We start from the raw sequence: 15,336 nt of genomic DNA on the forward strand, positions 1-15,336 counted from the left end.
CGAGGAGAGACGAAATTCTACCATTCTAAAGTATGTACTCCACGAAATCTCCGACGCTATCTACAAGCCCTCTCCCAAGGCCACCACCTTCTCCCTACCGCCTCTACACCATCATCACCGTAGCATTCCCCATCCCACCCGAACTCGCAACCCCATTCCGACTCAGCAGTGCCTCAAAGTTCTGATTCGCACCCGCAGTAAAGTCATGCGTGATGTAATTATACACATCATGCACAGGAATCGATGCGCTAGTCGAAGACGGGTTGGAGACTTTGCTCTGCGAGCACGCGAAACCAAAGCGCTTGCTGCTGCTGTTGGGATCGATGCGCACGGCACCAGAAGAACCGGTGTAAGTTGTGCAGCCGGTGCATTTTACGGTGAATTGCCAATGCGTGTTGTTGGACTTGTTGCCGGTTGTGAGGGGCGTGTAGGTTGCTGAGGTGTATTGTTGGGGTGTAGAGTGGCCACTACGGTGGGTGTTAGTATTTTCGCGGTTGGTTGTCACTGGGATGTTACGACTTACGTGGCCCATCGCGATGACACGGTTGGCTTTTGGCCGTTGGGGTAGGACACTGTAAGGGGGTTGCGGATCATGCTGCCGCCCCATGCGAGACCAACCCAGCCGAGCACGTTAGGCGCGACAACTTGAAGAACGATGTCGTATGGTTGGCCCGCTGGCACATTGGCGGGTTGCGCTATGCGGTAGATAATGTTCGCTGAGAGTGTCGCGGCGGCTTTGGTCTCAGAGAATGTGAAGCCAGTTTCCGAGTCCACGTAGCTCACAGCGCGAGGCGCGAGGCGTTGTGTTTCTGACGTAGGCCATGCTTGAGCTAGAAATTGTCAGTTGAGATCACTGTCCGTGTTAAATCGGGATACTCACCAAGGCTAGCTAAAGCCGCAAGACTAAAGGCAAAGCGCATCTCAGTCAGCTCTTAATCTTTCAAGCTACGCGCAGTTATTCAGCAGCGCTATCGCAAAGCACGCAGAATTTGAAGGTAAAAAAGGAACGAAAAATATTCTACGTGTGACAAGGAAGTCCTGGAGAAACAAGATACCTTAATAAAACCAATACACACTCGCCAAGATGCCGCGCCTGAGATCCATCCACTCGAGACCCACAGTGTAAAGTACAAAGCGGCGATATACAAGCACGCGTGCAAGATAGACTAGAATAGAACTTGTCTTATCCAGGTTGAGACCTTACTGCCACGCGTGACTGACTTCATCACAACCCGGATGTGAGGTTCAAAGGCTTCTGGAATGTGGGTCAACATCCACAGGAATGCTTCCGATTACTACTCCAAGCCAGCCTCGAACTCTCTTTGGTGGCTGTGACCATGCGCATACGGAAGATACGCTGTTTGTGGAAGGTCGCAAAGGGAGGAAGGATGGCGTTTTGTTGGCTGTGAGAGGTTCGTGTATTTACCCGCATAGTGTGTATAGTGAGGATAGATGGCTTTGTGTATCAATCAAGTGGAGATGTGTTGCCACGACCCAGGAATCATCAATGCGATTGTGCAGAAGTCTACGTCCCGGGATTAGCAGCAGCGGATCATGCAAAACGAAAAAAGCGCTGATAGTTTACTTTGCGAAAGCTGGAAGATAGAAGCAATGTCTGCGGAAATGCGTAAGTGGAATTATCGTGATTCTGAATCGTATCGACATCATGTGCCACACATGTAACATGTCGAAGACGGATGCTAGTGCAAGCGAGCGCCACTGCATGCATCTCACTCCGAATCGCTTCCCCACATCTCGCTTGTGGGGCAAGACATCCACGCGAAGTTCACGTGGCTGGTCGCGTGTGCGCGGCCAAGCCTATCATACCATGGTATCCTCGTAAATGGCGAGGGGTTGTCGAGATTGATGTTCGCTTTGTATCATACAAAGATGTGAACAAAGCAGTCGCCGTCGGTCCATCAACGCTTCGCCCTGACATCTTTCTTCCTGGTGTTGAACCCGCCGGCATCGGGGTCTATGAAGTGAGCTAAAATCCTGAAAACGTCGGAGAGGTTCTGCGAGGAATTATGACGTGTATCGCTTGCGCAATATCGTTATATACACGGCGTTGATGATCGTTAGTCTCGATAACAGGATACAGCATAATAGAAACATGTGTTGTTACAGCTCGTGCATGAATTTTGGTTCATGGTGTTACGATGGTAAGTACTGCTCAACCTTCCGTGAGCTTCTGCATCTTCTGCGCAACGACGCAGATCGATCTCATGATGCCCATTTTCGCGTGTTGTGCGCCACCAGATCGCGCGAACCAGAAAGCGGTACCAGCAACAGAAGCCAGCACCAGACCGGCCACGCCGTTGAGGATCTTGGCCTGCCTCTGTGCCGCTTGCCGAACCTCGGAGTATCGCATGTTGCTGAACGTGACTCGTGAATACTGTGTGGCCCAGCCAATGCTCGGAACGTAGATATAGAGTTGCTCCTCCACCCACTTCCGCAGTAGATATAGGGGCTTCTTGACGTCGCTTGCCATCTCGCGATAGTTCCCGTCGGCAAGATCGTTGATGGTGTGTGCGTCAGGAGTGCGCTCCTTGGTGTATTCGTCTAGTGCCTTTGATCGATCGTTGGGATACCTGTCGATGAAATCGAAAAGAACGCGGACGTCTTCCAGCCCAGCATTCATTCCTTGGCCGTAGAATGGTACCATGGCATGGGCCGCATCTCCTAAGATAACGCCAGAATCTCCGTAGTGATATGGAGTACACTTGATCGATATCAAGGGCAGGTGCTGATTAGATGTGTACTGCTTGCGGAGATCGTCTTCGGTGATGAGTTCAGGAACCACGCCGGGGAACTTCTCATTGAAGTACTCGACTACTTTTCCAGACGCGTCCAATTGCTCAAAGCCTTCCCTGGTCAAGAAAAGCGTCGATGTAAAAGTCTTGTCTAGGTTTGGGAGAGCGATGAACATAGATTCGTCCTGGGGCCAGATGTGTAGGTAGTTTGGAGGTATTCGGAATTCGCCGTCCGGTGTGGCTGGAACATTGAACTGGCACCAGAGTTTGTCGATGTACTCTTGCTGAAACGACATGGGCACAAACTTCATCAAGTGATAGCGCACCGCCGAGTGTGCACCGTCGGCACCGATCATGAGATCGAAGTTGATTTCGAACTCGTCGCCCTGTTCTTCGGGAGACTTAGTACGATGCTCAAACCATGCGGTCTTCTTCCGGAAGTCTGCGCCGACCAACTTGTGATTGAACATGAGCTTGACGTTAGGCATGGCCTCTAGATGGTCAAGCAAGGTCTTGTTCAAACCTGTCCGATCCATAGCCAACAAACTCTACCCAAATTAGCATGAGATCAATGGCATGCGACCACACTGTACTTACTCTCCCTCTCGCATCATAGATCTGTGGCTGTCGAACATACTCTCCATTCTTCCTGATATGGATCATGCGACCATGCATGGGGAAGGTCTCTGCCAAGACTGCATCTGCAAGATCGGATAGTCCGGTCTTGCGAAGGGAGTGGATACCTCGCTCCGACAAAGCAAGATTGATAGATTTGGAGAAGTTTAACGGTGTGGTGTTGGGGTCTCGGAGATCTGGCTAGCGTTAGGTCACTCGCTAGCACCGAGATGGTTTACAGATCATTATCTCACCTGCTCTTAGCTCGTAGACATCTACTTCAAACCCGCGTACAGCTGCATAAAGCGCGGCCAAAGAGCCTACTGGACCAGCTCCGACCACAACTACTTTCTGGGTCATGGTGGTAAAGAGGTAAGGAGGAAAAGTTGGAGTAAAAAGATAGTTGGTTCACTGGTCTGTGCTCAGAAGCGGCGTGGTGTGAGTTGAAGAGTAAGAGGGGGAAGAAAGAAAGAAGAGTGGAAACACATCGTCTGCAAAGGAGGGAAACGCGAGACACGGGTGAAAATTATCAAACCATTACCAGGGATCCAAAGAGTCAGATATGATGGCAAAGTAGGGCAGATGATGCACGTCAAGACTGGAACGGGTAAGCGCGAGCTCTGGTTCAAGTTGGCTACTTAGTAATCGGTGATCGGCGGCCGGCGGCCTGGACCCCTGCACGAATTCCGACTTGACGATGCCGTGGGACGATCGAAGGTCGCAGTCCACCACTTCCTCCGTGCGCAAACCGTTGCCTCGCACATATACGTTCCTTGCGCGCTGTACAGTCGAGTGCACGTGAATAACAGGCCACCTCCGCCTCGACCACACCCTCTACACGCCCTATACCACCGCACGCGATGGCCACAGACGCCCCGCGCAAGTGCGCAGGCAAAGACTGCGAGAACGATGCGAGTTCTCTTCAATGTCCGAACTGCCAGAAGCTCGGAAAAGAGAACTATTTCTGCTCGCAGGATTGTTTCAAGCGCAACTGGGTACATAGTGAGACTGCTCTTACACTGCAGACAAAACAATCTAACGGCCCTCTAGGCTGAGCATAAGAAGGAGCACAAGTCACAAAGTAGTATTCTCCAAAGTATCTTTACGCCGAAAGTAGTTTCTCACCCGGATCCAGCCACCGGCCACTACAACCCGTTCCCTACCTACTCGTACACCGGCGCCCTCAGACCCGTATACCCGCTCTCGCCGCGACGCGAAGTCCCGAAGCACATAAGACACCCAGACTACGCGAAGGACGGCATACCGCGCTCGGAGCAGGTGTTTGTCAACAGGAATAAGATCACGATTCTGAACAAGGAGGAGCAAGATGCGATGCGCAAGGTGTGTCGGTACGGGCGCGAGATTCTGGACATTGCAGGAAGAGCCGCAGTGCCTGGTGTCACCACTGACTACATCGACGAGCTCGTACATAAGGCTACTGTCGAGCGTGACGTAAGAGCGACAATATTAGGGAATCAGAAAGTCTTGTTAACCGCAATAGTCTTACCCATCGCCCCTCAACTACTGCCACTTCCCCAAGTCCGTATGCACGTCGCTGAACGAGGTCATTTGCCACGGCATCCCTGACCAACGAGTACTCAAAGACGGCGACATTCTCAACATCGATATCTCCGTCTACCATGGCGGTTTTCACGCGGATCTGAACGAGACGTTCTACGTTGGAGACAAGGCTTTGGCAAACCCCGATGCTGTACGCGTCACCGAGACAGCGCGAGAGTGCTTACAAAAGGCCATCGAGATCGTCAAGCCAGGCACACTGTTCCGTGAATACGGAAACGTCATCGAGAAGCACGCAAAGAGCAAGAACTGCAGCGTCATCAGGACATACTGCGGGCACGGCGTCAACCAGCTCTTCCATTGCGCACCCAATGTTCCTCACTACGCGAAGAACAAGGCAGTTGGATCGGCAAAGCCCGGCATGTGCTTCACCATTGAGCCTATGATTAGTGTTGGTTCGCATAGGGACAAGACATGGCCAGACGAATGGACGAGTGTCACGCAGGATGGCTCTCTGACAGCGCAATTTGGTAAGCCCCGCAGATGCATCAATGTGTCCACTCATGACTAACACGCTATAGAACACACCCTACTCGTAACAGAGGATGGCGTGGAGGTCTTGACTGCAAGACTGCCAGATTCGCCAGGTGGTCCGGTACCGATGCCGGGAGCCACAAACGGTGAAACGAATGGCGAAGCGAAGGCAGCTGCTTGAGGATGATTGGACACTTGGGAATAACATAGCTATACGATACTTTCTCAGAGTACGCATAGCGTGATTCAACAGCACGAGGCTTTTGAGTTTCATCAACATTCGCGTGATGGCGGTCTGTAGTGATGTTCATGTTGTTGGCAGTCATAGCTTGCACAACTCGTTTCGTTTCGACGAAACAATTCGGCCGTCCGTGATATCACCAACCTTCGGTCAAGCTTCGGTCGGACGGTGTTGGCCCGCTCAACGCACACCTGCAAGCGAGGCGAATGACGCTAGTGGTGGTGCCTGCCCGCCGTCCAGGGAAGCAACTCGTGTCTCCGCCTCAACGTCATCCAAACATCTCTGCCAACGCCCGCCAGAATTTGAGCGACCTCGCAATCGACGTTATTACTCAAGCTTCTACCGTCGCATCACCGTCGTGTAACCCCACCGCTCACCCACGTCATCACAACCTCTAGCCAGGCCCCGCGCACGAGCTAGCTTCCCGCGTTCTAGCTCGGCAGCCTGCAAACACACGACCGCATCCGAGTGCTGAACCTCTGTCGACCACCTGTCCATTCGTATCCAGGTGTCTACTGGCGACCTCGCTAGTCTATATTAAACCTTCTATACGCCAAAGCCGTGCTACGCAGCACACGACACTCCCACAATGACTGGCGAAGCATGGTTGTACCTGTTGGCGGTGCTGATAAATGCCGTCAACCTGTTCTTACAAGTCTTCTTTACTATCATGTACAGCGATCTGGAATGGTGAGTCAACCCCAGGCATACAATGCCATGGCGTAGCAATCTACGCGATACGGCCCGTACCTTGATCGGCACATGCTAATTTTGCGCCAGTGACTACATCAACCCCATCGATCTCTGCAACCGCCTGAACACCTACATCATCCCCGAGGCCGCCGTGCACGCTTTCCTGACCTTCTTATTCCTCATCAACGGATACTGGATCGCATTGATCCTGAACCTACCTCTGTTGGCATGGAACGGAAAGAAGTACGTAGCAGGGCCGGACTATACCAAGGGATAAGGACAATGCTGACAGTCACAGGATCTTTGAGAACCAGCATCTGTTGGACGCAACGGAGATCTTCAGGAAGCTCAATGTGCACAAGAAGGTACGATGAGAGGATACCGAGTATATGGCGATAGGCTAACAGCCACACAGGAATCCTTCATCAAGCTGGGCTTCCATCTGCTCATGTTTTTCTTCTACCTCTACAGCATGATCGTCGCCCTCATCCGCGACGAGTCTCACTAGGTGGAGACTGCGCCCATCGTCTTGGTCGTAGGTATATTCGCGGCTGTACTGATTACGGTGGGCTACGAAGACCGAATCCAGGGACGGCTGAAGATTAACGGATAGATACACTTGATATCCGGCTCGGGGAAGCGAGCCACGCGTGCGCATATTGCTAGCGGGAGGACATGATTGTTGGTTTAGGATAATGCGGGATACCTGGAGCGACAGGTTTGGGGATGGGAATTCACCCAAGAGGGATTAAACGAGTTATGGGGTATGATAGCGTTATGTTAGCCTCGTGTAAATGGACCATAGTTTTCACATGTAACTACGCAATGCATAGTCGGGTTGTGGTCCGTGCGCAGTCACCCACATTTTCTGGTGAGCTGGGAAGCTTCCATACACAACTTCGCATCCGACACTCCGCGCTGACCACCTTCCAGCCTTGTCGAACCCCAATATCGACACTGTCGCCAGTTCTCACACGTTACGCGATCCTTACCCTATCTCCACAACAGCTAGAATGCCCGCCGGCGGCTCGGGCAGGGTGCCAACTGGGTTCGCTGCAGAGACGTACATCAGCGACCACACCTTCCGCCAGGGTCAACGCGCCATCGAGAGCGGCGACGGGTCGAAGAAAAGAAAGCGAGAGGGCAAGGGCGATTCGAGCGTCGTGACTGGCGCAGGCGCATACAAGGGACCATGGGCGAAGTATGAGGAAGAGAGGCCAGATGCTGCCTCAGACGACGAGTTCGGGTCGGACGTCGAGGTGGAAATAGTTTACGAGGAAGACGAGATTGTCGACAACGCTGCGCCCGCGCAAAAGAAGCTCGCCGGCACAGATTACCGCGATACCGAAGCCGAGGGCGAGACGAGCGAGTTTGTTGGCAGCCAGCAGTACGACTACCAGGGCCGGACGTACATGCATGTGCCCACGGATCTCGACATCAAACTCACCGGCGATTACGAGCCCAAGAACTTCATACCGAAGAAGCTCATCCACACCTACAAATACCACACCAAGTCGATCACTCAGGTTCGCTTCATGCCTGACAGCGGACATCTCCTACTTTCTGCCTCCGCCGATTCGAAGATTGCGCTATGGGACGTCTATCACCAACGCGAGCTCCTGCGAACATACTCTGGGCATACCAAGTCGGTTGTTGACATCGACTTCAACCCCAGCGGCACACAGTTCATATCGGCTAGTTACGATCGCTTCATGAAGCTATGGGACACAGAGACGGGAAAGTGCTTGAACAAGTTCACAACTGGCAAGACACCGCACGTGGTGCGCATCAACCCCAGCACACCACACGAGTTCTTGGCCGGTATGAGCGACAAGAAGATCCTACAGTACGACACAAGAAGCGGAGAGATGGTGCAGGAATACGACCACCATCTGGGGCCTGTCAACACAATCACCTTCTGCGACGAGAACCGCCGCTTCATCACCACATCAGACGACAAGTCCCTACGCGCGTGGGAATACGGCATTCCCGTACCTATCAAGTTCATCGCCGAACCCTACATGTTCTCCATGGTCCGCTCCTCACCCCACCCGTCAGGCAAATACGTTGCCTTCCAATCGTCCGATAACCAAATCACCGTATACAGCTCTACCGACCGCTTCCGACAGAACCGAAAGAAGAGTTACAGAGGGCACAATGTGGCTGGATATGCACCAGACGTGGCGATCAGTCCAGACGGGCAGTTCATTAGCTCGGGTGACAGTGGAGGTTTCTTGTGCTTCTGGGACTGGAAGACGTGCAAGATGTACCATAAGATTCCAGCGAGCGATGCGCCTGTACTGTCAGTACAGTGGCATCCGAGGGAGTCGAGCAAGGTGGTTGCTGGTGATCTGAATGGTGCTCTGAGATTGTACGATTAGACGTGGAGGTTCAGGGAGCGGATATAGCGATACCCAATGCATTCGATACCAATTGATGACGATCTTGACTCATTGGCTGCCCATGTATGCCGGGCTCGATAAGCAGCCCAAGTCAAACGTTGAAGATGCTATGCCTCCGACGGTTCACCGGCTCTGCGTTGGCATACTGGAAATTAACAATGTCCCTCGGCCCACCTTACTGCGCATGCGCAGCGTAGTTGGCGAGAAGTTCGGTCCTGGATTCTCCAGCGGTTCACCGGCTATGCGCTGGCAAACACCTGGACCATATGCGCAGTTGCGCAATCCAGAGCCGCGCAGTCGCCACAACTACCTGCTCTGAGTCAGTGCGGAATGAACACCCACGTGAATCGCGTGCAGCCTCGCAACAGCCTTGCTCGGATTGATGCAACAACCCCGCCATGCACCAGGACCCTTCCACTGCGCCTCCTACCCTACTCCACAACACCGCCTTTTGCCTTGACATTTCTGCCCTTTTTCACATTCCATGCCCCTATCTTCATTATCGGACGCCGCCGATGAGCTCTTTTGCCGTTGCATCACGGTGAATGCTTTGCAATGCTGCCTGCAATAGCTCCAGGCACCTACATTGCCTCCAGCCCCCACACCCCATCTTCTTTCGGTTAACCGGTGACTTTCTCGTTCACCAGTCCTGTCCGCTTTGTCATTATCCACTTTGGGTACCGCTGTCGCCTGGGGTGTCAGGCACGTCACTGGATAACGCGTCTCTGACAGATTTCCTGCTGCCTTTTCATAGGTTCGATTCGCTTGATGTGCCTTGCAGGAGAAGATGGCTGCAACGCGTACGCCCTTTGCGCCATGCGAGTCACCACCTCGACCCTTTCTAGCCGTGACCCGACCTTAGTCGACACCGATTGAACTGGTTCCTTCGGTAAATCCGCACCCGCCGATGATGACTCTTCTTCTTGGCATGCAAATGGTGAACGGGAAGTGCAGCCTAATCGCTGATTCGCGCACACGCGTGTCCTGCCTCAGGACTTGTCCCGAGGTGAACATAGCCACGCGTGTGAATCATCGCAATCGCGCAGTCATTCACCTCGACCACGCGCCTAGCCCAGCTATTCAGGCAACGGCGTTACATTGAGCGTTAGGAGAACTCCGATGGCGACAAAGAACAGTCAACGTTGCGAGTGGTGAGTCTTCCTAGGTTGGCGGCCTCAGGTGTTGTCTGCCTGGAATAAATAGTTGCGGGTTGAGGTAGGTGGTTGCTTTCTTTCTTCTCTTCATCAGTCAATCGATCAATTATCTACAGTCATATCAAGCATCTTTCGAGAAGAGTCACAGTTGTCCTCGTGTTGCTCTTCAGTCAACAGTCTATCTCGGATTATCATCACGAAACGCCCTTGTCGTCTCGTATACACCCGATACAACTCTATTACCGTCTATCACACAACACACGCCGATCACTCATCTGATTTTCTCGAATCACAACTGGCATCCAAACGCCTCCAACACACTCAACACCAATCAACCATGTCGTCCAGCTCGTCTTACGGCTCCTACGGCCAAAGCAAGGGTGCCTACGCATCCCGTCCTTCGACATCATCCACATGTAAGTTGTCAACTCCTATCAGATCACCTCAAAGGCATGACTCTAACAATGTCGCAGCCTACTCTGCCGCCTCATCGAGCCTATACACAAACTCCGGTAGCTCGTCACGCAGCAAATCGTACAAGAACCCGCCAGTCATTCACAATGGAGGCGGAAAGATCAACGACCCGAACACCTCCACGAGTGCGCCGAATGGGGGATACTACAACTAGGCGATATGATGGTCGTTTAGTGGCGTGACTCAGGCCATGGTGGAGATCATGATGTCTTTTTGTGTTACTATTGTTTTCCTTTGGAGTTCTAACTGGCATGCTATGGCGTTCCGGCCGAGTTCATTGGTTATTAGATGGTCAAGGCTTCGGTGCTGAGGGTATACAACACTGGACTGCTCGCCGGTGTCTGTTTTCGCCCCGATTTTGGGGCCGGCATTTCTTAGGTTATTGTTCTTGCTGGCGGGTCGAGGTCCTTTTATCGGGTTGCATCTCCCCTAATCATTCCCTTTGGTATGATTATCATCTAGCATTTGTACAATAGATAATCCAAACAACACATATACATATCTTGCCCTACGTCATTTCGCAAAGCGGCGATTCGTGTGCAATCCTGATAGATCAGTCTACCACTGACCAACAGCCCCATACCACCCCAGCCCCAAGACGGCACCGATGATAATCGCAACCGCAGGTGGCACACCAAACCAAGCCGTCTCCGCATATGCCAAAGCAGCGACAACCACCCACCACGGCTCATCTGCCAAACTCCTCCCATCACTGCTCTCCGGCGTCAGATAACCAATCTCCCAGAGCCTGTACACAGCCGTGAACACCAGTCCCACAGCAGTCGCGTTGATACCTCTTAGCAAACTAGCCACCCAAGCCTTGGTGCGCATAACCTGCCAGATAGACTGCACACCAACCGCCAGCACAATACCAGGGAAAAAGATGCCGACGAAGCCAAGGAGAGCGCCCACGATGGTCGGTGTAGAAGCAGGAGCTGAGGCGATGGCCAAAGCGCCGAGGTAAACCGCAAAGTTGAAGTTGGGGCCGGGGAAGGCTTGGATGATGGCGAGGCCCAGGAGAAAGTCTCGGGGGGATACCCAGCCTGGGTCTACGACGTAGGAGCGAAGGAGGGGGATTACTACGGGGCCGCCGCCGAAGATTATGGTGCCGGCTAGATACCTGTGCGGTGTGAGATTAGTGGGGGAGAGCTGGGTGGGCAGAGGGGGTGCTTACATGTTGGAGAAAACATCGAAGGACCGGGTGCTGGATACTGTTCCACGGATAACCATGACAACAATGAATGAGATAAGGAATCCCACGATGAGCGACACGCCGACCTTGACCGAGATGTTATGTGTCTTAACATCAGCCACAGGCTCATTCGTCGAAGTCACATCATCAACAACCGGATGTTCTCCCGCATGACTCCGACCCGCCTCTTCCTGCTCAGGCACAATACGATCAGTCGAGCTACCCGTCCTAACCCTCCTCTTCACGGCTTCCGGTCGCTGAAGCTCAATGGGTATGGTCTGCGTGGTAGCCGAAACTTCTTCCGCATCGCCCTGTTCATTCCTCGCTCTCCTCCTCTTAGCAAGATACGCAGCTCTCATCTTACCCACGCGTCGTCCGAGCCAAACATCCCACACCACCGTCGTCAGCCCACCAATAACAATCAGCACAGGAAAGAACCAAAGCGCATTATAACACAACCCCGCACACGCACCGAAAATCACCAAGATACGTGTTACGCGGTCTTTGATGGCTTTCTCTGCTAGCTGAACAGCAGCTAGTGCGACAATACCAACGGTACTGGCGTTTAGACCGGAGAGTAGGGCGTACACGATGGGAGGGAGGCGCTCGGGCATCTTTTGCACGCCGAGTGAGAGACCGTACATGCCGATTGCGCCGGGGAGACTCCAGAGGAGGAAGGCGAAGACGGCGGAGACGATACCTGCGTGGAGGAGGGCGATACAGAAGCACATTTTGGTGGAGGCGGGGCCGGGGAGCGCTTGGCAGATTGCGAAGAGTTCTTGATACTGGGGAGTTTTGTTAGTTGCGCGGCATTCTGTTGTAGAGGTAGTCGAGGGAGTGGTTTATCTCTCCGTCTTCTCATCCGGCCCCGAGTAAATTTCCTAGCTCTTTCTCATAACCCAATTCATCGGTACTGATACCATCGAAATCATTACCACGCATACGCATACTTACAGTCTGTTCATCCAACCACTTACTCCCACCCTGAAATCCCACTCCCTCCACAAACCTCCGATGCAGAATCTGGAAATGCACAGGCGGCCCTCCAAAGGCAGTGAACCCCAGATCCCACATGCGAGTAAACACTTCGACGAGACGCCATTGGATCTTCTCGGTATTTGCCTGCAAGTGCGCTGGAGGAGGAGCGGCGCGATGGCTGCGCCGCCGAAGCGAACTTATGAGGGATTGAAGTGGCATTGGTAGTTTTGGTCACCTCATGCGTGTGATCGTGATGTGGGAGAGATAGTTATATCCTCGAGAGAAGTTGATGCTGGGCGCACGCATCATGCACAAACAGACGCGCAGAAGCCAAGACACTCCAGTCGCGAAGAAGACGTGATGAACATCCATTGTCCAATCATTGCGCCCATGTGTTGCGACATCTGTGGCTTGCCTTAGTTCGTCGTGGCCAAGACACGGCGGTTGCGTTGGGGAAGACGCGTACAGGGGAGGGCAAGTTTAGGCGGGTCTGTCACTTCGTGGTTGTGATTGGTCATGCAGGGGTCCACTAGCGTGAGGACAAATGTCCCGATTAGGCAGGTTCTGAAATCCGTTGATCGCAGCGCTCGTGAAGATACCACTGAGGTCTTGAGCGTCGTCGTAGTCTAGGTGCCGTTGAAGTGAACAAATACTCTGCAGATTGCATGAAGTTTACCCATCAGTCCTTTCACTATCTCAACAAACAAAAAAGTGAAAGTAGCTCGAGTAGCAATAAACGCCTGCCGCCTGTTGCAGTGCACCTAGGCAATGATCGGACGGCTTCGTCTACACTCCATTCCTGTGGTTTTCAGCGTCCACACTGACTTTGCGACGTTTGCGTCAACACTCTAGATCTGTACAGATTCGATTGTAGTATGTATCTAACGATTGGCATGCTATCACAGCGATACTTCAAAGAAACAAGAAAATACCTAGGTAAAGTATCTAGCGATTGGACAGTCCACCGGACAAAACACACCTCAGCTTTCAATCTACCACGATGGTAATGCGTCTTCGCGTTTAGCACTGAACGCTCCAGTTGTTCCACTCAAAGTCAGGCTGAATATCGCGATCCTGGTCCGTAGCCGTGTACGACATGGTAACCTCACCATCCTCACACTCATCAGCATCGGCATGGAAGAAGATCTCGCAGCTACCCATTTCGGAGATGCGGAAACAGCCGTGCGGTTCCGCCGTATCCTCACACTCTACATCGTCGTCTCCCTCGTTGAAGTCAGTAGAGGTGATGCAGTCTTCTTCGAAGACCTCAAATTTCCAGGCTTTGATAAGCGCGGGAGCGAGGAGAAGAAGAGCGGTGGCAAGGGTGAACTTCATGTTTGCTATTCGGGGGTTGGTGATTCGTCCCGAGTTTCTGCTTCGTTGGTCGATTGGGCGGCTTCGCGTAGCTCTTTTGCGTATCGAGGGTGGTAGATGACTTGGATGTGCTCGTTCTCCCACTCGACGATTGATGTACCCTTGGTAGATAGGTGGTACTTGACAAGAGAGCGTCTGAGTTGCGGCTCTTCGATCTTGTTGGGGATAACAAAGTACAAGTCTTGCTTCTTGTGGGGGTTGTAAAGAAGGTATTTAATGGGATGGGGAGAGTCGTCTTTCAGGTCGTAGACGTATTGCCGTCGGAGAGTGTCAATCCAATTGCCGTTTAGGTTGCGTGTTGTCATTCTGAGAAGAAAGAAGAGACAATCGAGGGGTATTTATGGTTTTCCGTTGGCTATAATTTCCAGCCTCTGTTGTCCACGACCCCTGTCGATATCGTCTATAGGCGTCCTGTATGTTTCGTATGTGACCGTGTGATAGGCCCGGTCGTTCAGCAACGGCTCTTTACTTGGCGACGTAGTCGTAATCCTTCTGCTCGTCCTGCCTGGGTGGCACTCAGAATGTCTTCCAGTAAGCAATGGTGTTTCTGTCAATCCTACTGGCTCCAGCTGTAATTCCGACGCGGCCTTGTGTCAGTCACGCCAGACGAGAGCGATGAACAGCTCAGAGTAAGGCAGCATGTCCTTACAGGGCGACTTCTTAGGTGAGATGCGAAGTCAACAACTAGACGATCGCAGCAGAAAGTTGACAAAATCCCGAAGTGACCTGGATGATAAAGACTTGGCTGCTAAGACAGCTCCATCTTCATGCATCAGTCTCGACATCACATGTTCCGCGATTGGTTCGGGACGAAGCGCTTCGGTTGCTGCTTACCTCATGCGGGGGCGGGAAATCCGTCGCTTCACCCAACGGAGAACGAGATCTGATGGTAGCATTACACATTCGGCGATTCTTGGCGCTAAGAAAGAGTTCGTGCTGTGCCTGTCTGCTGAATCATCGTAGGATCACGCCCAGAATCAGCTAGATGGCAGGCAGGCGATGGAGATGATAGGCCCACGACCATGTAAGCGTACTGAAAGAGCTCAGGCATACTGAGACACTGGATGACTATGGCTAGAAGCTCGCTCTGGAAAGAGCGGCCATGATGCTAAGCCAGTCAAAGCGTCAGAGTCTTTGAGTGGGCAAGCGACGATCGACGGGTTCTTGGTGGCAGCTCTCCAAGACTCAGTCAGACGGGGCACAGTGAGCTTGAGAACGACGTCTAGACAGAGTCTGTGGGCTTTGTGACATAGCGAAATCGAAGGAAAAAGCTTTCAATTGCCAGCATGATGTTTAAGGACCCGTAGCGATCATGTGGAAAGCGTGGTCGGCATATTTTTCTAGGGATTGGCCTAACATCGAGCTTGCACTGCGCTGTGTCGAGGTCGACGAGACGGAGAGCAGAGCT

The 15,336-nt window shown here is 52.6% G+C and overlaps 8 protein-coding genes across 8 annotated transcripts; 4 read left to right on the forward strand and 4 right to left on the reverse strand.

Moving 5' to 3' along the window:
- Positions 1-103: 103 nt before the first annotated feature.
- Positions 104-920, reverse strand: J4E92_005241 (uncharacterized protein; the record flags this gene model as incomplete). The annotated part of the gene is made up of 3 exons (XM_051496624.1): positions 104-467; positions 524-830; positions 881-920. The coding sequence occupies 3 exons, from the start codon at positions 918-920 to the stop codon at positions 104-106; spliced, it is 711 nt and encodes a 236-aa protein (XP_051353344.1).
- A 1,253-nt stretch (positions 921-2,173) lies between these two features.
- On the reverse strand, positions 2,174-3,728 carry BNA4 (kynurenine 3-monooxygenase, mitochondrial precursor; the record flags this gene model as incomplete). The annotated part of the gene is made up of 3 exons (XM_051496625.1): positions 2,174-3,301; positions 3,351-3,565; positions 3,623-3,728. The coding sequence occupies 3 exons, from the start codon at positions 3,726-3,728 to the stop codon at positions 2,174-2,176; spliced, it is 1,449 nt and encodes a 482-aa protein (XP_051353345.1).
- A 500-nt stretch (positions 3,729-4,228) lies between these two features.
- On the forward strand, positions 4,229-5,601 carry J4E92_005243 (uncharacterized protein; the record flags this gene model as incomplete). Its single annotated transcript, XM_051496626.1, has 4 exons — positions 4,229-4,363; positions 4,419-4,820; positions 4,870-5,416; positions 5,468-5,601. 4 exons carry the CDS (start codon positions 4,229-4,231, stop codon positions 5,599-5,601), a joined length of 1,218 nt encoding a protein of 405 aa, XP_051353346.1.
- A 649-nt stretch (positions 5,602-6,250) lies between these two features.
- Positions 6,251-6,862, forward strand: ERV14 (COPII-coated vesicle protein; the record flags this gene model as incomplete). Its single annotated transcript, XM_051496627.1, has 4 exons — positions 6,251-6,351; positions 6,442-6,597; positions 6,653-6,719; positions 6,770-6,862. The coding sequence occupies 4 exons, from the start codon at positions 6,251-6,253 to the stop codon at positions 6,860-6,862; spliced, it is 417 nt and encodes a 138-aa protein (XP_051353347.1).
- A 251-nt stretch (positions 6,863-7,113) lies between these two features.
- J4E92_005245 (uncharacterized protein) lies at positions 7,114-8,735 on the forward strand (the record flags this gene model as incomplete). Its single annotated transcript, XM_051496628.1, has 2 exons — positions 7,114-7,118; positions 7,367-8,735. 2 exons carry the CDS (start codon positions 7,114-7,116, stop codon positions 8,733-8,735), a joined length of 1,374 nt encoding a protein of 457 aa, XP_051353348.1.
- Positions 8,736-10,247: 1,512 nt separating this feature from the next.
- Positions 10,248-10,538, forward strand: J4E92_005246 (uncharacterized protein; the record flags this gene model as incomplete). The annotated part of the gene is made up of 2 exons (XM_051496629.1): positions 10,248-10,326; positions 10,384-10,538. The coding sequence occupies 2 exons, from the start codon at positions 10,248-10,250 to the stop codon at positions 10,536-10,538; spliced, it is 234 nt and encodes a 77-aa protein (XP_051353349.1).
- A 404-nt stretch (positions 10,539-10,942) lies between these two features.
- Positions 10,943-12,773, reverse strand: J4E92_005247 (uncharacterized protein; the record flags this gene model as incomplete). The annotated part of the gene is made up of 3 exons (XM_051496630.1): positions 10,943-11,504; positions 11,559-12,361; positions 12,531-12,773. 3 exons carry the CDS (start codon positions 12,771-12,773, stop codon positions 10,943-10,945), a joined length of 1,608 nt encoding a protein of 535 aa, XP_051353350.1.
- Positions 12,774-13,574: 801 nt separating this feature from the next.
- Positions 13,575-14,233, reverse strand: J4E92_005248 (uncharacterized protein; the record flags this gene model as incomplete). Its single annotated transcript, XM_051496631.1, has 2 exons — positions 13,575-13,894; positions 14,029-14,233. 2 exons carry the CDS (start codon positions 14,231-14,233, stop codon positions 13,575-13,577), a joined length of 525 nt encoding a protein of 174 aa, XP_051353351.1.
- Between the last annotated feature and the right edge of the window lie 1,103 nt (positions 14,234-15,336).

This window comes from Alternaria infectoria (assembly GCF_024043175.1).
Source record: "Alternaria infectoria strain BMP 0036 chromosome Unknown scaffold_7, whole genome shotgun sequence".
In the NCBI taxonomy this organism is placed as follows: domain Eukaryota; kingdom Fungi; phylum Ascomycota; class Dothideomycetes; order Pleosporales; family Pleosporaceae; genus Alternaria; species Alternaria infectoria.